General features: G+C 37.5%; 1 protein-coding gene across 1 annotated transcript in view; it reads right to left on the bottom strand.

The window, feature by feature from the left end:
• The window catches only part of LOC101885478 (exostosin-1), a 440,935-nt gene that overhangs the window by 417,089 nt on the left and 2,194 nt on the right, over positions 1–21,652 (bottom strand). Inside the window, exon 2 of the mRNA XM_087297961.1 lies at positions 19,582–20,651. Within this exon, the coding sequence (XP_087154087.1) occupies positions 19,582–20,540 (959 nt within the window). The 5' untranslated portion in view covers positions 20,541–20,651. The remainder of the gene's footprint in view (positions 1–19,581; positions 20,652–21,652) is intronic.

The following is a 21,652-nucleotide window of genomic DNA, read 5'->3' as shown; positions in this document are numbered from 1 at the left end:
CCGGCGGCCCTGCCCAGCCAAACATATTGATCTTTCATTTTTTTTACAAGCATCACCATAATCCCAACACTGCTAGTTTATCTGCAGACATCTCCAGCTCCCCCTCGAGCCCTGAAGAAATACATTTCTAAAATGTAAATAAGTGCCTGAGTCATCGGCTGTCTGGTCCTGTGAAGAACGGCTGAAACTGCAGGTTTGTTGCTTTGCAGACAGGTGAATGAATGCAAATTGACACAGCTGAGCAGAGTAAAATGTTATTAATGGTTATGTCACTTTTCATGAACTATACAGTAAAAGTGATTGACCTCTGCAGTTACAGAGCAGACGGAAAGGCTAGTTTTCCTGCTACCTTATCATGCTTGGTTTCAAGGTGTCGCCGAAGTTTAGCAGGTCTCATGCTGTCATTAGCCAAAATATTTTGACAAACCACACATAAAGGTCGTGGTTCATCAGCTGGTCCTGTCCGTGTAAATCTTAAACTCAAATACTGATCATAATATCGTCGTCTTTTGGGTTTAAGCCCTAAACTTGAAGGCTTTGAATCGGGGGGTCTCAGAAACCGATGTATTAGGAGGCATACACCAGTATTGGCGGGCTTGCCAAACAGAAGTGAATTCACAGCTATGGCCTTCTGGGTAAAAAAGGTTTTCTTATTTTTGACATATTTTTTTTAGATTTGTTTAATTAAAACGGTTAAAAATAATAAAAAATACATATAATAATTTAACTTAATAATTATATTTTTATTATATGATATTTTTTCCCGCGCCTCCCCTTACATGCTCTGGCGCCCCCCAGGGGAGGCGCGCCTCACACTTTGAAAACCCCTGCTCTATAATATTTTAAATGTTTTAAACGTGTGAGTTGAGATTAAACATTTTATGGGGGGTCTACAGTCATTGCCTTTGTGTTGAGGAATATTAGAAGGCAGTTGGACTGAGCCAATAATTCAAAAGTATGAAACAAACATATTAAAAATGTTGTTTTTTATATTTATAAGATAAGAGAAAGTTCATACACTGCTGTTTTCCAAGAGAATAATCAAAACAAATAGGAAGTTAAAGAGAAAGTTCACCCAAAATTGAAAATTGAAACACAAATGAAGAAATTCTGAAGAATGTTGGGAATGAGCAGTCATTATTTAGGCCACATTTTCATATCTGGGTCACTATAGGCTAACAGCTACATTAGCCAGAGTTTACTGTGCCGAATATTCGCCAAAAGTGGCCCACATGTGTTTTAAGATAACAGGGCCACATTTGCCATATTTTCTCTGGGCCACTCATTGCTGAGTCTTGCTAGCTGTATAGTGAGCTTTACGACGTGGTTTCCCTTGTCCTGATTTCCGTGTTAGCCCTTGTTTTGTTTGATTATCCCTGTATGCCGCCTGGCTTGTGACCATCTTCCTGTTATTAGAGGTGGGCAAAGAGAGGCTTCATGACACACTGAAACAGTCGAAGCAAATGTGTCGGACCCTTTGAAACGTTTCAAAACCCCACTCTACAGTCACACCTAGTGGTAATTTTTTATGTATTGCACTGGAATAGATTCGGCAAAGAACGGTTGAGCAAATTGAGGTGTTAAACCCCACGTTGTAGGGTTGAACCTTCAAGTGATTTAGTGAAGCGGTGAGAGTTCCAGACTACCATGCAAGCATAGTGGGTTTGAATCCAGGCTGATACAGCTTTTTTTGAAATGCTTAATATCAGTTTGAAATGCTTTGTTCTTGTATCGCTTTGTTTCAACATTGATCTGATATACGAATAAACACTTTGTGAATAAATATGTCTTGTTCTGGTCATAAAACAAAGTTGTTGCTAGATCAGACATGGTTGTGGCTGTAGGTTGACAAGAATTATTTATATTATTAATGGAATTTTAAATTTTTTTGTATTTTATTAACGTCTATCCAAACCCTAAACCCAATCATCACAGTACTGTACAAATATAAATTACTGTTATACAGTGTTACAAAAATGATGCTAAATTGAGGGCGTATCTGCAGCTGTATCCTATATTCTAGACTACACCATAAAAAAGTAACATTAAAATGCATAAAATCATGATTTCGGAGCAGTTGCACAAGTCAGGATTCAAACCCAAAAGCCATTTGATGCACAGGAACAACATGCACACGCACGGTCCACAAGGCTACATGAGACAGAAGTTTTTTTCTGACCCTGTCTGTCAAATGCAGACTTGCCAGGTCTTTAAACGCTAATAAACTGATCGATGATTTGAATCGCTTTAGTCATGTGACCACGTGTTTCAAAACACTTTAGTCACATGACCTGGGTGTTTTGGATTATGCTTCGGTGCAGTGTTTTGAAACACTTGCGCTTTGGGATATCGACACTGCATCGAAACATCATGTTACCTGTTATTTTTGTATAACCTGTTATAACCTGTTATTACGACTACAACTCTGGATTGCCCAAATACATCTGTTTGTTCCTTTGTTGACCACTGCTATTTACCCACCCTGTCAATATAGACCTTCATAAGAATCCTCACTTCGTTGTCAGCGTCACATCACCATTACAAATACAGCCTTTGTATCTGTATTTATAAACTGCCAGGGCCGGACTGGGACAAAAATTCAGCGCTGCCACTGTTGCCACACCAGGCCACATTACCACACCGACACAGCCCCATCCACGGACACGCACATTCACTATTTATTTTGGTGTACAGATGGTGAAATAATATGACATTCTTGCCAGATTTTGATTATGTCCGGGTAACCTTGGATTGGGTCGGCCCATGTTGAAACGAGGCGGCAGTTGCCGATTGGGCCAAATGCTTAACATTTATTATTATTACTTTTATTATCATCATCATAATATCACATCTAGCAAGAGATAAAAGGTGTCTGCACTTAAAAACAATAATTACTAAAAAAAACTGACCGGACCAGATTTCAAAATTGGTCCGGCCCTTCTGGCATTTGCCAGAATTGCCATATGGCCAGTCCGCCCCTGTAAACCGCTTACTAATGTCTATTAAAGTTGAGTTAACGCTTAACAAATAATAAATTAACTATTTGCTAATGATTAAGAAATCATTCATAGTGTGTAGTTATAATAAAGTGTTACCAGATTTACTGATTTTTCACATCTAGTTAATAAGTTATTAATATACCTACTAATACAGTGGAAAAACGTGGCTTTTTTTCTGTTCTGCATGTTCAATATGTGTGTTTTTCTGCTCTTGCATGATCCAAACGGCCAGTATTAATGATGCACAGGTGTGTCAGACTCCTCTGCAATGATGAATGAGCTCAGGTGGCGACTCTGTGAAATGAAGGTATGAACACCGTCTGTCTGTGACAGAGTAAATCATGTTTAAGAGTGCTGGCACCACAGTCTGGGGAAACAGATCACTCCCAAACTCGAGCAAAGCAAAATCCAGTGCAGGTGCAGCAAAACGTAGCTCTGCAGAAACAGCTTTATAGGAGAGTTCATCCAAAACTGAACAGACCGTCATCATTTACTCTGCCTCATTTTCGTCACAACAACACACATGACTTATAGGGGAAAACAACGAGAGCAAATCTCACGCTGCTCTTTTTTAAAAACATCAGCAGCCTGAACATTTTGCTAAGCAACTCCTTGTGGGTTGCAATAGTTCTATGTTTAATAGGATTTATTGAACTGTTTTACTAAGTGATGATTCTGTGTGAATTCAAACAGGGTGATTCACACTTGGATTACTGCAGTTAAATATATAATATTTGATATATGATAGTTGATATATAATTTCAGATCTCAATTTATCCTAATTAAAAAAAACTAAATAAATTAATTAATTTATCCTAAAAAATAAAACATTTAATTAAAGATGTATAACACTGTAACGAGCGTAATACCAACGCTTCCCACACAGACTTTACCTGGGCGACCTGTCAGTGTTGCACATGGATACCCAGATGGCATACAAATGTGCAACCCGGGCTCATTGTGGAAACGTAGCCCCGTGGACGTTTCTGCGGACCGCGATTTACGTCCCAGGAGGTACGTATTCGAGCGTTTTTTTGTTTTCGCGGGAGCGCCGTTCTCGCGCGAATAGCTGCCGGATCGACAAAAAAAAAAAAAAAAGCAAAAGCCCCTGTCTTCGATCTCGACCGCGTTTTCGGATCCCGCCGCGTTCTCGCCCTTATTTTTCGGATTCCGTTTTTCATCCTACCTGATTTCCGGAACCCGCCGTTCCCCGGACTCGATCCCGGTCACCGGCGAGCACGAAGAGGAGGGGCGGAGCGGCGCCACACCGCCCCGCGGCGTTCACTCGGAAAAAAAACAAACGTGGCCTTTACGTACCTCCGGCCACGTAAATCGCGGTCTCCAGAAACGTCCACGGGGCTATGTTTCCAGAATGAGCATTGGGTTGCAAATGTGGGCCACTTTAGGCAGTTATGCAGCACTGGTGGTCTTCCTTCGGCCCAGACAAAATGAATGTGAGTCTGAAGTGGCCCACCTGTACAATGGCAAACGGGGCCAAAGATTCCAATTCATATATGGGCCATTTAAGGCAAAGATTTGGCACTTATGGCAAAATGTAATCTGAATGTGAGCCTAATGTGACCAATGTGGAGAATGATCAATTTGGCCCAAATGATGGAGGACAAATGTGGACCACAGTTGGCAAAAATTCCTTTATGTCATAAATACCTTAGAGTCAAATTACACACTGACTATCCAGTCTTTCACCCAGCAAGTGAAAGGTGTAGGCCAGATCTGGGCCAGAATAAAAGCAAACTGTGGCCCAGAATAGGGTCAGTTCTGATTCATGTGGTTGAATTCTGGCTGATATGGGATATTGCTATGGCTTAATTGTGGCCCAGATCTGGAAAACAGGAGTGGCCCAAGTGCCATCATTCTATTAGGTATGTGGGCCAGATGTAAGTGTCTTGTGTGGGCCAAATTTGCTAGCTGGGGCAGATGTGAATGAGTGGCTAAAGAAAGTAGTTCCTCTTACAAAAGGGTTTTTGAGACTCTCCATGTTTAATTTACTTTTTTATACACATGATTATGTTGTAGAACTATTGCATAAACGCAATATTGTAGCATTGCGATGTGACTGCATTTCATCACAGGTGGGGGCACTAAGTGCTAACGCATGCCTCCCATCAATGCCGTTATACAGCCATACATATAGATATCTACAGTGTTTAATTTGTGAATTCTGAAGTCCCGGAACAAATCGGGGTAATGGATACGACATGTTACCCGAGGATAGAGAGGTGTCTATCCTCTAGTGGAGAGCAGGGGGTTGGGGGGGTTAGGATGAAGGGGGTGGTTGGTGCGGTGGATGGCAGAGGGGTTTTGCTGACAAAAGTAAAGAGGGTTGGGGAGTCACGGAAGAACGTGAAAGTGAACAGCAGACTGTTGTGTTTGCGATAAGGAGGGACGAGGCTGAATCCAGCTTCCTATTCACAGCTTCTTATTGACTCTATGCGGTCCACCTTAAAAATCGCAACGCTTCCGTTTTTCAGCTTTTTATTATCGCTTAAGAAAACACACTAAGCAAGGGCTTATTATGCGGTCCTGGCGCCATCTTGTGGATAGACAACGTCCACCGTCTTTGGCCGCCAATGAGCTCTTTCAGAAGTTGTAAATGTTTTAAAATAGGCACTAATCTTACAAATAAACTGCATAGTTGCAATCTAAACAACTACATTATCAACTAAAAAAAGCCTCAAAAGTACATTTTGTTGTCTAACAACAGTAATATTTGTCGAGCGGTAGCATCTCCGCTTGTTGCTGGCTGTACGTTGGCGGAGTAATACACAGTAAAGGGTGAAGATGTCACGTTTAGCGTGATCAAAACAGAACAAAAACAAAAAGGTTGCGGATCCAAGTGCTGATTTTAATATATTAAAGTGCAAAAACAGAGAAGCAAAATCCAAAAATATCAAAGTGCAAAGTAACAAACAAACAAATAAAACAAGAAACTAAGACAGGTAAACACAAACTAGACTTTAGCAAAAATACAAGAACAAGATCAAGAAACTCTGTATGCTAGACTTACTAGAAATGGGGACAAGAACGACAAGGAAGACAAACGACGCGATGATAAACAACCGTGGAATGATGGAATATATAGTCCAGATAATCAACGGTAACACAGAACAGATGAGATGACAGGTCAGTGTAAGTGTTCCGGTGTATGCGCGTGGTATGGATGGAATTGTAGTCCTTCTGGGATGCTGTAGTGCTATCTGAGTCCTGATGCACTACAGCGCTCTCAGGTGGTCACTGACGGATGTGAAAGAAGAGGCCTTTGTGTGCTGTTACTGGCCAAATATTGCATGGCTATCAGCCAATCAGATTCAGGAACCAGACAGAACTGTTGTATAAATATATATAAACTGAAAAGAGCAAGTAGCAGAATGAGAATTTATTTTAAAAATACAATATATCCCTTCTCCACACTGCAAGTGGTTTATTGTGGAGAAAAGTGGATAGATTTTCTGTTGCTGGACAAACAGTAGCAAAAGCAGCTCTTTCGCGGTAAGTGGGTTTGTTACTGACGTTTCAGGACGTTCACCACTATGGTTTTTTTTTTTTATCTGTCGAATGCCTCTTCATATCTGTCTTTCTCTACCGCCATCTCCCACAGTGCAGTTCTCTCTCAAACTGCTGAGAAGGCCTATTGAAAAACTCACAAAGTCTCCAGGTAGCTGAAAATCTCCTGCTAGAAACACGATCCGCCTCTCAGTCAACAGCAGGCCAAGCTGTTCCACTGCGCTGATTTCTTATCCTACAGGTCCTCACTTCCAGTCAATCAGATATCACTAAAATCACCATGTAGACAGAATAGGTTGTCCTTTTAGTGACGGTTTTCCCAGAAATGTCAAGGAAAAAAAAACACTTGCCGTCAGTATTCTGACACAAAAGGCATCACGAAACATCATCTCGCAACCTCCCGATCATTTAGCTGGCTAAAAATCTGAAATTCTATATGTCCAGGGCTGAAGAAAGCTCTATTATATATTGATTATGTATTTAATTTAGTACATTATATTCAGCTGTACTGAAAAAGTAGAAGTGATGATGGGGTTTAATTTCAGTTTGTCCTCAGCAACAGTAATTAGTTGACGGTGGTTAATTGTCAGAAAGTGTTCAGATCTGCTATGATGTTGTCTTCTGTGTTTGAATAGGCAACTAAAGCATAATCGACTTTTATATACAGTTGAAGTCAAAATTAGCCCCCCGTTGATTTCTTACCCAATTTTTGTTTAACGGAGAGAAGATTTTTTTCAACACATTTCTAAACATAATAGTTTTAATAACTCATTTCTATAAACTGATTTATTTTATCTTTGTCATGATGACAGTAAATAATATTTGACTAGATATTTTTCAAGACACTTCTATACAGCTTAAAGTGACATTTAAATGCTTAACTAGGGTAATTAGGTTAACTAGGCAGGTTAGGGTAATTTGGCAAGTTATTGTATAATGAGGGTTTGTTCTGTGGACTATCGAAACACATATATAGATTAAAGGGGCTAATAGTTTTGACCTTAAAATGCTTTTTTTTATTAAAAATTGCTTTTATTCTAGCCAAAATAAAACAAATAAGACTTTCTCCAGAAGAAAAAATATTATCAGACACACTGTGAACATTTCCTTGCTCTGTTAAAAATAATTTGGGAAATATTTAAAAAAGAAAAAAGAAATCAATAAACCACACGGGGACTAATAATTCTGACTTCAACTGTGTGTATATTCATATATATATATATATATATATATATATATATATATATATATATATATATATATATATATATATATATATATATATATATATATATATATATATATATATATATATATATATATATATATATATATATATATATATATATATATATATGAGCAATTCCAGCGTTATGGATGTGACATTTGCAGTAAAAACTCAAAACATAATTTCACACAGAAAGTATATGTTGACATTATATCAAAACTTCTGTTTATATTTTCAAAATCAGCTCACCACAGAGTTCTGGGAGCAGAAAAATATCAATCTGTAAACATGTTTTATATTTTAAATTAGGAAAACAAACATGCGTTATGGATGTGACATAAAAAGTTTGCCAATTTACAGTCGACAACAGATTATTTAGAAATTCTGACAGTTAAACTGCACAACCCAAAAGACACAATGCTCATCAAACAGGTATGAGTCGGCTTACTATAGAATTAAAATGATTGATTTTATTTTATTTGACATTTTTGCATTTATGAAGAAAAAGTGTCGTTATGGATGTGACACATTTCTGTTATGGATGTGACAGCTGTGAAATTGCCACTTGTGTGATTTTGGCAAATTAAATATAATAGTTTGAAATACTGACAGATACATTTACGAGTATTTTTAAAGTACTGTAAAAAACTCACTAACACAAAAAATGTAGAAACGGTTTCTCTATTTTGGTGAAAACTGCATTAATTTTAATGACAAGGTTGACATTTGCATGGAATTGCCCATATATATATATATATATATATATATGAGAGCCCTGAGCTTATAAGATCGTCGAGCCCTGGGCTCCCTTCCATTGCAAGGCGAGAGGGGAGTTTGAGCTCAGGTAGATCTCGATGACTCCCCCTCTTGCTTGTTGTAGCTAAGTGTCAGATGTGGATGCTGAAAGGTGTACTCAGAGTTCAGCTAAAATATTTGGATTAATTGTTTAGAGTGCTTGTTTTTGAACTGTGGGCGGAAACCGGAGAACCCAGGGAAAACCCACGCCACCACGGGAAGAACGAGCGAAACTCCGCACAGAAATGTCGCCTGGTTTGGAAAGAAATTAAACCAGGGGCATTCTTGCTGTGAGGCAAAAGCGCTAATCGCTGGCCACCGTGACGCCCGTTTTAAAGGAGGGAAAGTAGGGTTGGGTGGGGGGGGTTCTTCAAGACGAAGATATCGAGATGAGAAGTCTGGTTATTTATATTGAGTTAAGGATTGTCTGATAGGATAATCAGTCATTAGCTAAAGTTGGAACAGCTGTGAACAATCATAAGCACGTGATCCTCTCGAAATTTGTTTATAAATAAACTTCACTTAATGACAAAATGCAGTCGTATGTACATCTGGCTACATTATTCGCCATCACCAAAAATTTATATAGAGCTATGTTTTCAGAATGAGCCTATGTTAAAAATATTTGCAAACTTTTACATAAACACTTGACCAAAGGTTAACAGGTTGTGTTACTATAACAGAGTAAACGTTTTGCGCCTTTTATTACACCGTGGTTCACTTTATGCCTGACAACAGATCAATTCCTCGAGTTTGTTTGTCATAAAGGTTTACAAATTGAATGCTCCGCAGCAGTGAGCTCTCCAAGTTTGAGCAGCTGTGTTTACTGAAGAGGGCGATTAATTTTGGAGGTAAAACTGGGATTGGTAATCACTTCCCTTTTGTGTGATTCTGCAGCAAAAAATAAATAAAAAAACCCTAAAACAACAACACATCACGTTAATCACACACCCTAATTAAAAACCAGCAGGCTCCTCTCTTTCTTTCACACACACACACTATATGCTTGTCTTTCTTTCTCTCTTTATGCCGTCTCTCTCTTTCTCAAGTGGTGATGGATTTGGAGGAAGCACCCAGTCGTGAGCTGCTCTAATTTAGAGTCTATCAATACATCTTAGCAGTGGGAGCACTTTCTGCCTTGTTTCTCCACCTTCTTCCTCCTTCTGTTCTTGCGCTCGAAGAACAAACGCCGACTCGACATCTTCTGCTCGACGCGCTCGATAATGAAAGCTCATCGGTGTGAACTTTCCATTCAAACTCTGGAGGGGAGAAATCTACAGGTGAGAAGAAGGTGGAGATCCCTCAGATTCATCTCGTGAAAATTTCGGTCTTCATTTTACTCATTTCAAACCTATCAGAAATTCAGGTGGTACTTTCTGTGAGGTCTGTATTTCTAATACATTACAGTGGTATTTGTAAATTCAGTGTGAAATTGCTAAAATTCTGCAAGAATCCGTGCAAGAAAAACAAAACAAAGAAAAAGCTTGTTTTGGTAATCGTCAATCAAAGTCTGCGCATTTGCTTTCACGTTTGGAGCACTGCTCTGATGATGTCAGTTTGTCATCATATTTTATATTGTGACCTACTGTATTTTAAGACTCTTGGGAATCTAGCGTTTTACCCTGGTAAACTTTCATCTCTAACCCATATATTCATGACACTGACTTTGTAAAAACGTGAATACTAAGGGTGTCACGATCCTCCAAATCCTCGATTCGATTACATTTTCAATTCTAAAGGCACGATTCGATTCGATTTTCGATTATGAATAATTAATTAATGACCAATTAATTATTTGTAGCCTACCGTTTAAACTACCTGACCTGCATGGTCTTTGTTTTACCCATAAACAAATCATACAGTAAATGAATAAAGGCAAGATACACACATAATTACCACCTGTCAATCACTTTTTCTGCGGGACTCGTGAATAGGCAGTGATCTGTGTCGTTAAAATGGCGTCGGTAAAAAAGACGCACAACCAACAGGAACCAGCCAACAGTATCTGAGGTGTTCGCTAAAATGACTAAGTACAAGTGAGTGAAAGATTGACGCAGTCCTCTGACTGCCTGGACCCGCTGTCTCGAGCGCATGGCTGTGTGTATATATATATCAACATAAAAATTATTTTTATTGTTATTATTAATTATAATAATGATAATAAAAACAATAAATATTATTATCATCACTATTATTATAATATTATAATATTTAATTAATATTTTTAATAATATAATTTAATTTAATTTAATATTTAAATATTTAATAGTATTTAAAATATTTAATTTAATATAATATAATTTAAAATAATATTTATAATAATATTTATTATTATTATTAATAATAATGATGATGATGATGATGATGATGATGATGATGATGATGATGATGATGATGATACTAATGTTAATAAAAATATAAAAAATAATTATTATTATTATTATTATTATTATTATTACTATTATTATTACTGTTTTTACAAATCAACTTCTGGAACATAAAAGTCACCAAAGAAAACTGATCTGTAAACTGATGAACCACCAACAGCATTGGTGTGAAAGCTCACACCACACACACACACAGCATGTGTGAAAGTGGCATTCTCAGACTTTACATGTGATCCCATTATTGTCATCGGTGCATGTCTTCGTTTGAATATTGTTTAATGTATGATTTACTTTGCTCAGCTTGTTAGGTTACAGAGTTAGGCGAACGTTTTGAGAAGCAGAACACTAACGATCCAACTCATGACTCAACTGTTATTGCTGACCGTAAAAATGTGACACAACCAAGTATTATAGACCCGTTCCCTGCAACACACAAGACCAATAAAGAAGAAAAAACTTTTGATGTTTCACACAAACTACAAAATCATGGCCCGGAAAAGCAGCACAGCCCATTTTATTTACTACAAGCATCAAAACGTACAGATCTGAAACTAGATTATGCATTCATATCAGAAACTATACTTAACTACACAATATCCTACAGTATAATATGAGAAGTTTCTGCCATTGATCATTTTATGTGTGCATTTGTGTTCTGCATGTGTGTGTTCAGGTGTGCTTGTGTGTATTTGCGCGTGTATGTGTGCATTTTTGTGTGTGCGGGTGTACAAGTGTACGTTTGTGTGTGTCTTTGCCTATGTGTGCATGCCTACAAGCATGTGCATGTGCGTGTATGGGTATGCCAGCGTAGTGTGCTTGTGTGCATGTGTGTGTGTGTCTCTGCATGTCTGTGTGCGTGTGTGTCCATTCATTCAAGTATGTGCATGTGATTTTGTTTGTGGATGTGTGTATAAGTATGCATTTAAGTTAGTGTGTGCTTGTGCCTGTGTGTGTGTGCATGTATGTGTTTGTGTGTGCGTGCATGTGCATGTGTATGTATGCATATATGTTAGTGTGTCTGTGAGTGTGCATGCATGTATGCATGTGCATGTGTGTGTGTGTATGTAGTGTGTGCCTGTGCAAGTGTGTGCGTGTGTGTTTGTGGGAGTGTGCACATAAATGCGTATAGTGCACGTGTGTGCATGCGTACAGTCTTGCATGTTTCTTGTGCGTGCATGTGTATGTGTAAGTGCATGTGTGTGTGTGTGTGTATGTGTGTGTGTGTGTGTGTATGCATTTGTGTGGTGTATTGGTGAGTGGCTGTGCTTGTGTGACTGTGGTAGTGTGTGTGTGGGTGTGTATTTTTGGGACGGTGTGTTTGCATAAGTTTGTACATGTATGTGTGTGTTTGTGTATGTGTGTGTGCACGTTTGTGCTGGTGTATTTGTGCTTGTGTGTGGGTGTGTGGGTGTGCTATATTGTGTTTGTGGGTATGCTAGTGTTCAGGGCTGTTTTTTGAGCATGTATGTGTGTGCTTGAGTGACTGTGCAAGTGTGTGTGTGGATGCACGTATGTGTGTGTGTGTGTGTGTGTGTGTGTGTGTGTGTGTGTGTGTGTGTGTGTGTGTGTGTGTGTGTGTGTGTTCATGTATTTAGGCTTTCATCTTTTTTTGTGCATGCATGCACGTGTGTGTGTGTCTTTGTGTGTGTGTGCTGGTGTGCGTACATGTGTGCAGGTGTATATACAGTATGTGTATGTGTGTGTGTGTGTGTGTGTGTGTGTGTGTGTGTTGGATATTTTTTGTGACTCTAAGCTCCCCTGATTAATTCAACTGAGGGCCAATTATTGAGCGTTCTGCCTCTCAGAAATCCTCTCCATTCATTTGAAGTATGAGAGTCTGCTAGTCAAGACCTTCCAACCTTACTTTCTGCAGTCTGATGATCCAATTACTTAAAAGTCAGATCTTGCCAGCCTTTTAATACACTACATTATACATTAATGCAGTACTCTTTAATACACTAAATGGACATCAGCGTGCGGACACCTGAATGGCACAATACTTGCTTACTGAGTTTCAGTAGAGTTGCGTGTCCACCAAAGCTTTTTTTTCTCGGCTGAGCATTTGTTTTTTGTTGTTGTCAATGGTAGAGACATGTTATTTGAGCTCTTGCCATTTTGTCATTCGTTGCAAGGTGAAAAACTCTGTGCCATTTTAATTTGGCATCTTGAACATTCATTTGATATTGATATAATCATCATATAGTACCACTTTTGTAAATTCTAAATCAACTTACAGGTTTTTATATATATATATATATATATATATATATATATATATATATATATATATATATGGACAACATGTAAATGAAAATTATTTAAAATTTTAAATGCAAAAAGAGTGATTAGGCTTCTTCATTTAACACATCAGGGCAAATGAATGATTGAAACATTTTGAAATATATTATGTAAAAATAACATTAATAAAATATAAATATTGCTTATTCTAGCACGATTCATAACTATTTGCGTTGCACATGGGTATAATGAATATAAGAAATAAAAGGACATTTAAAATCATTTAAAACAGATAAATCAACAACTTAATATGACACTTCAACTTTTTACTTTTGCTAATGCATGAAATTCCTGCCATCAGCCATGATCTCTGTGTATAGTGTTATTGTAATATTTAGAAAACAAAATTACAACTGTGCCTATGTAATTACATGATAATTAGACAGTAACAACTAAGAACATGGTCATACTGACAGACAACCAAAACTGAACTAATCTAGCTCCAATGTGATATTAGCATGATTCTACTGGCATCAATCGTGATCTCTGTGTGTAAGGTATTAATGTAACGTTCAGAAAACTGAAATACAACTGTGTCTATGTAATTACATGGTAACAACTGTGTAATAACAGTGATATACTAATGATAACAAACACTAAGCAAAATCTAGCTCTATAATGATTTTGGCATGATTCTCCTGGTGTCAGCCATGATCTCTGTATATGGTGTTACTGAAACATTCAGAAAACTGAAATACAACTGTGTCTATGTGATTACATGGTAATTATATGGTAGTAATTGTGTAATAACTTTGTTATAACAATGAACAACAAAACCTAGCTAATCTAGCTCTAATCTGATTTTGCATGTTTCTCAACGTTAGCCGTGATCTCTGTGTTTGATGTTATTGTAATGTTAAGAAAACAGCAATAAAACTGTGCCTATGTAATTACATGGTTTTAGCCTGTAATAACTGTGTAATAACAATGTTACAACAATTAAAAACAAAACTAGCTAATCTAGCTCTAATCTGATATTTGCATGATTCTACTGGCATCAATCGTGATCTCTGTGTGTAAGGTATTATTGTAACGTTCAGATAACCTAAATACAACTGCTCCTTTGTAATTACATATTAATAACTGTGTAATAACAGTGTTATACCAACGTATAACAAACACTAAGCAAAATCTAGCTCTATAATGATTTTGGCATGATTCTCATGGCGTCAGTCATGATCTCTCTGTGTATGGTGTTATTATAACGTGCCGAAAACTGAAATACAACTGTGTGTATGTAATTACATGGTAATTATATGGTAATAACTTTGTTATAACAATGATCAACAAAACCTAGCTAATCTAGCTCCAATCTGATTTTTGTATGTTTCTCATGGCGTTAGCCGTGCTCTCTTTGTGCATGGTGTTATTGTAAACAACTGTGCCTGTGTAATACATGGTAATTACCCTGTAATAACTGTGTTATAACAATGTTATAACAATAAAAAAGAAAACTAGCTAATCTAGATCCAATTTGATATTTGCACGATTCTACTGGCCTCAGCCGTGATCTCTGTGTGTATGGTGTTATTGTATCATTCAGAAAACCGAAATACAACTGCGCCTATGAATTACATAGAAAAAAATTAATCTTTAGATGATAATAACTGTGCAATACTGATGGTATATCGATAGACAACAAAAACTAAGCTAATCTAGCTCCATTCTGATTTTTGCATGATTCTCCTGGCGTCAGCCGTGATCTCTGTGTATGGTGTTGTTGTAACAGTCAAAAAACAAAAATCCAACTGCACCTATGTAATAACTATGTAACAACAGTGTTATACCGATGGACAACAATTACAAAGTTAACTGATTTTTTAACAGTCCGTACAAACTATTTAGAACAACAAAACAGCAAAAATTATTTGATAAATAACGCTGGATCCATATTAAAAAATTGCTTGATATCACTGTTACGAGTTGTTGCACATGGTATCCGGTGTCTAATGATGGAAAAAAAGTCAAGCATATACACATTATAATATAAGACAATAACAATTTAATCATTGTACCTTGGAGAATTGAACACGATAGCATAAATCTCGGCAAAATTGTGCATTTACACAAAGCGCTCACATTTACTGGTCAGGAACAGATGAAGATTGGCTTTGTTTCAGGCTAAGAGACCTCTAGAGTCCTTTTTTCACAGCACTTTTTTGCTTTTTTTTTCCTGAGCTAGACAAATGCAACACCACTTCCATTTACAGCCGTATTCCCATGATGACCACATGAACACTACAGTCTAGAGTACAAAACAAGCAACAGTCTAAATCACCCTGACATTAAATACTGCCATTGCGCTTTTTATCCTCAGCGGCGTTTACTCAGGTTAACCTTTGAATGACCAACCATAAAATACAAAGGCAAACTGGAAAACCCTTACTGTATGAATCAAGCAAACAACAACCTCCACCTCATCAGCTCAACTAAGGCTGTATAATCTGCACATTAAAGAAATGGTTCAAGCCATAATGGAAATGCTGACATCTCTCTTATAGACCTTTTTCATGGCTGCTGCATGGAGGGCGCCATAGCGACCAGCATCTTCCGGTAGAATGCTAAAAACTTCCGTTTACAGCGTGTACAACTGGTAATTTGCGCTCCGAAAATGGGTTTCAATAACGTTTTTAATGGATAGCAGAGTGTTTTTGTGACACACGACTTAGAAATGTGTCTGTTAAAGCCGTTATAATCTGTCACATGTGGTTCAAGCGCGTCAGAAATACGAGAAAAACGTTCTCCTAGTTCACGTGTCTGCCGTCAGAAATACAGTGCGTGTTCCCGGCCTGTCAGCTGTTAGCTCAGCAGCTCTTTAACACACACACACACACACACAGAGAGAGAGAAAGAGAGAGAGAGAGAGAGAGAGAGCAAACCAGAGTACTGGCATGAAACTTAACAGGTATGAAAGTCGTGCAATTTACAAAAATGAGCAATAAAAGTCTGTTATTGATCCTCTGCTGGCTGATTTGCTGTTCATTCTAATCGCGAGCCGTTTGTGCATTTCGTGTGTTGTTTTTACCACAGTTTGTGTTTTTCTGTCATTTCAAAATGACGCTAGCCTATATTTTCACTTTGTCACAGTTATTAAATCAGTGTGTCAGTGGCGCAGTACAGGCTACGTGTGTGTGTCAAACATTTTGGTGAACTACATTTGTTTGGGCTGGTTATATATTTGAAATAAAAAGAAAAATGTTGACTTTAGCGATGACGAGGCTTCATTTAAACAGCAGAAGATGCCGTCTGACAACGAGGGGAAAAATGCCTCACAGCAGCTGTTTTCCATTCTATTAGATCACATTTCTGTAAATGATCAGTCCAGGAGATGCTGCTGATGGACAACAGTATTAGTTCAAAGAGGATAAAAGCAGGTAAAATAGATTAAAACTATCATTTCAGAGCTGTCCAAATGTGACTGTTTACACGCATCAGCTGCCGACCGGAAGTTCTTCGCATTCTCCTTGCACATACACGCAAAGCATAATGGGTAATTTTGCGTTCCAAGAAAAAGGTCAATACTCATGATCATTTCATCGTAAACCTGTATGACTTTTCAAGAATGGTCAGTTACTGTTTATTTTAAGGTGTCCTTGTTACAGTGTAACTATTCATTTAACTACAGAGTAATAGTAAATAATTACATGGGCGTACTGGTTAGATAATAGCCTTGTGCTGTGTTCCTGTCATTTATCTGATGAGTGCTTCTGCAATCTACACACTTACAACAGTAGATTCGTCAGCCGTTTGGTAAAGGAAGGATCAGAAAAGACTATATGGGACTTGACCGGAACTTTATCAGTGCACAGTTCATGGATCAGTTTCTTCCTCCATTTAACAAGTGTAAGTAAGTGTGCTTGAAATTGTGGCCTCCTTGTTTTCTCTAGCTTGCAAATTATGCATTTAATTGTGTTTTATTACTTGTGACTGATTGTACTGTATATGATTCACTCTTTATCCGCTTGTTAAGTGTGACGTCACGCGAAGCGGCTTCCAGGTCCAAGCACTCTATTCAAATGTATGGGGAGACTCATGAAATAGTAATTATAACGTTTACAAAGCGATTAAATACTTTCGTAAATAACGATCGCAATATATATGTCCATCCCTAATGCCCGATGGCCAGAAAGTGATTCATTTTTTATAAATTGTTAAAATTTTGGTATTTGTGATGCAGCAAGCCCAGAGATTGTTGTGTACACTATGACTTTATATAAAATTAATTTTAATGTGTGATATGAATTAATAGTGATCATAAACAAATAATTGATCACCTCAAATGAGTGGCGGCTTGGACCCGGAAACAGTATTATAAACGTCACCATAACGTCACCACTTAACAAGCGGATATTCTCATATCGCGTCTAAAGCCATGTTGAAAATGTGACGTGTTGTTACGGATTTAAATGCGTTTGTCGTTGCTATGGCCACGGTCAGCTGTTCCTACACACTTGTTGTGGTCAAGTTTTTTAAAATAGTTAATCTTTTGCTACTATGTGGATTAATACTGAATGTGTGTCACTGTTTTACTTCTCGATAAGAATAGAGCAGTATGCTGGTGTTTAACCTCATTGCTTTAATGCAGGGGTTCTCAACCTTTTTCACTTGGAGGCCCACCTTTTTTTTATAGGCCCAAACTGATTGTCTAGCGAAAATGCTTATTTTAAAGCTTTATTTTTTAGCAAAACATTTCTTTTCCCTTCTATTATTCCCTTATTTTTCTACATAATTTTATTTTTTAAAAATTCAAAATATTGTGCATGTACGTACAGTTGAAGTCAGAATTATTAGCCCCCTTTCGATTTATTGTATTTTTTTCCCAAATGATGTTTAACAGAGCAAGGAAATGTTCACAGTATGTCTGATAATATATGAAAGTCTTATTTGTTTCATTTCGGCTAGAGTAAAAGCAGTTTTTAATTTTTTAAAACCATTTTAGGGTCAAAATTATTAGCCCCTTTAAGCTATATTTTTTTCCAGATAGTCTACAGAACAAACCGTCGCTATACAATAACTTACCTAATTACCCTAACCTACCTAGTTAACCTAGTTAAGCCTTTAAATGTCACTTAAAGCTGTATAGAAGTGTCTTGAAAAATATGTAGTCAAATATTATTTACTATCATCATGACAAGGATAAAATAAATCAGCTATTAGAAATTAGTTATTAAAACTACTATGTTTAGAAATGGCTGAAAAACGTCCGTAAAAATAACACACAGACAGATTCAAAGCTCTTGAATTTTTTTTTACTTCAGTTATTCTTTACAACTACACAGTATTTGGGCCTTTTCTTCAGTAAACCAGACAGAACTACAAGAGATGGCAAAAAAACTGCTGATGCTTGGAAATAGTCTGACTTCTGTTCATCTGTTGATCGATATCCATTAAGATAAACAACCTAACCCTAACCCTAAATGTAAAATACAGTAAAAACCCTTTAAATCTGTTGAAACGCATCGATCTGGAGGCAAACACTGTAAAATATCAATTGACAGCCACTAGACATTACTGACAGGGTATTCGAGTGTCAAAATGCTGTGGGACTGCTGTAAAGGAGGTAATTATAGAGATTATAGATCGCGAAATTTAGCAATCTAATAGGAGCTCTTTAAATAGAAAATGTTGAGTTTATGTACAGTATTCAAGGCAAGTATAAGCCCAATCCCAATACTATTTTTGTACCCCCACACCTTTAGAGTTATTAATAGAGATTATAGATCGTGAAATTTAGCAAGTTTTTTTAGCGTTTTTTTTTTTTAAAGCATGACACTAAATCACGAATGCGGGTATGAATATATTAAAACACGTGTTTGTTTGTTGTAAAAATTTGTAATAATAACAAAAAAATAGTAATTTGTGGATCTCATTACTTCCGGGTTCAGCAATACTGCCGTTGTGGCTGGTGCATTCTGGGAAATTTTCTTACCCATGGGTTTCAAGTGGGGTTCTTTCGAAGGGCTAATTACCTTAGCCCTACGCCTTCAAGCTAAAGAGAATTGGGACACCCCTACCTCTTGGCGTGCACGCGCAAAACGAGAGGTAGGGGTAAGGGGAAGGGTTAAGTGGTAGAATTGGGATTGGGTCTACGGCTTAAATTACATGAATTCCTTTATTTCTCAGTAGAAAACTAAACCCAACAGTGGTCAAGTCTAATTGTGCATAATTAAATGTTATTACTATAACAAGAACATGTGTAACAAGGACACCCTCAAATAGAGTTACCAAATGTTTCAACCAATTTATCCTTTATTTACTCCAATATCCTCAAAAAAAAAAAACACTTCCTCTAAGGTTTCGCTTTAACCCATCCACCAGCGCAATAAAAATAGCCAAACATGTGACTTACTTTGTGTACTCTTCATTGTCTCGGTCACACCTTGCATCCTTATGTTTCTCCCAGTCCTTTCCATGTTTGCAGGTAGTCAATAAAATGATATCATCCCCATTATGTATATGATAAAGCGCGTTTCTGGTTTCGGAGCCGATGCCAGTTAGATACCTTTTCCCCTTAAAGACCAGCAAGTATTTCCGTAAAGGAGGGACATTGATAAGATTCAGAAAACCTTTGTCTCCTCCTTTCTGCGGATGGTCTTTTGAAAACAGAGGTATGGAAATGTCAAAATGTGGTCTGAAGTTGTCCATGTCAGTGCTAGCCTTAGCTAACATGGCTTGTCCGATATCGAACCCTAGTTCCTCCGTATAATCAGGCCAAGTTCCAGAGTACAAGTTAAAAATCAAATGGTTCCTTCCTTCATACCACAAAGGGAGGCTTTGAATTCGAGCTCGGACGTTATGCACATACTGAGCAGACAGCTGGTCCCTGTCTAAAGTGTCTATGCTTAAAACAAACAAACAGGCCTCGTTAGGGTCCGTGGTGTAGAACCGTGACTCCTCGATGGCGGCCAGAATCTTCTGGTAGCTTTCCGAGGGCACTTCGCCTTTCTGAGGTGGATACACGTAGATTTTAAACCCTCGTTCACATCGCTGAAAGTCAAAGCAGGTGTCCATGCGGCATCTGCGGCTCTTGTAGATGTTCTTCTGAATTTCGCGTCTCTCTCGAGGAGATGTGTGTTGATGAAGAAGCAGAGGTCCATCTTCTTCCTGCTCTGCCTCACCCAGGTATGTCTGCAGAGGGGGATCCACCCATTCGGGCCAGCGAGGTGGAAAGCTGGGCACCTGCGAGAGTCCGTAAAGTGCTGCGCGGTTTTGGCTGTGGAACTCACCGATCTGCAGGCCACACAGGTAGGCGAGCAGCAGGCTACAGGCACCCACTGATACCAGCAGGTATCGCTTCTTCGCCTGCATGTGGACAGCGAGAAGCAGGGCAGGAGATGAAGGAAGCACGGAGGGTCAACTGTAAACCCACAGGACCAGCTTTCATACCAGTACAAGCATTCTGATACAGCCTACTGCACGCTGCGAGTGGAGAAACACAGAGAGGATCATGTTAGCTCTTCTACAATAGCATGAATGAACATTGTGTATTGTTTTAGGAGTTGAGAAAATGATCATTTAGTAGGAATTTACTTGTCATTCTCTGTCAGAACATTATTCTTTTTTATTATTTCCCACAGTGTAAGCAAAATCTGAATTCCAGGTTCAAAACAAACACAAATACACATTATGAATAATACTTAAGATAAGTCAAACTAAATATTGTGCATACGATTTGACTCTAAAAGACACACTTTTGTTTAAACCATAAGCTACTTTTAGAAATAATTTGATGTGTTTGAAGAGATGAATCACCCAAAATGTACATTTACTCACAATTTCAAAGCTTTATAAGTTTCTTTCTTCTGTTCAACACAAAAGAAGATATTTTGGAGAAAGCTAAAAACTTGTAACCATTGACTACACAGTAGGAAAACAAATACTTCAGAAGTCAACGGTTACATGTTTTAAGCTTTCTTTAAATTATCTTCTTTTGTGTTCAGCAGGAGAATGAAAATCATAAAGGTTTGGAACAAATGAAGGAAGAGTACACTCAAAAAATTATATGTTGGCTTTAATTAACTTTTTTATGTCAACAGGTTCCATGTAACCGAGTTAAGTTACCCAAAAGAAAGAATATTATTTTGAGTAAATTTAAGTTATGTTTTATGTTTATGTTATTATGTTTTTCTCTTCTTCTTCATTCTTTTATATTACATTTTACCTGTTTTTATGTTGTTGTTTTTTACTCATTTTTATTATTTGTTTTTATTTTTATTTTACTTGTTTCTTTTATTCTTGTTTATGTAAAGCACTTTGAATTGCCACTGTGTATGAAATGTGCTATATAAATAAACTTGCCTTGCCTAAAGTTAGTTACATAAAGGTAATGTAATGTTGGTAGTTCAATCAACACAACATTTATATTTTAGCTTTAATTTATTTACACTGTTAAAAAGTTTTATAGGACTGTTTAAATTTAC

The sequence above is a fragment of the Danio rerio genome, chromosome 20, assembly GCF_052040795.2.
Source record: "Danio rerio strain M-AB ecotype USA chromosome 20, GRCz13ab, whole genome shotgun sequence".
Classification (NCBI taxonomy): domain Eukaryota; kingdom Metazoa; phylum Chordata; class Actinopteri; order Cypriniformes; family Danionidae; genus Danio; species Danio rerio.
Note: the sequence above shows the minus strand (reverse complement) of the source record. Positions and strands in the feature narration are given on the sequence as shown.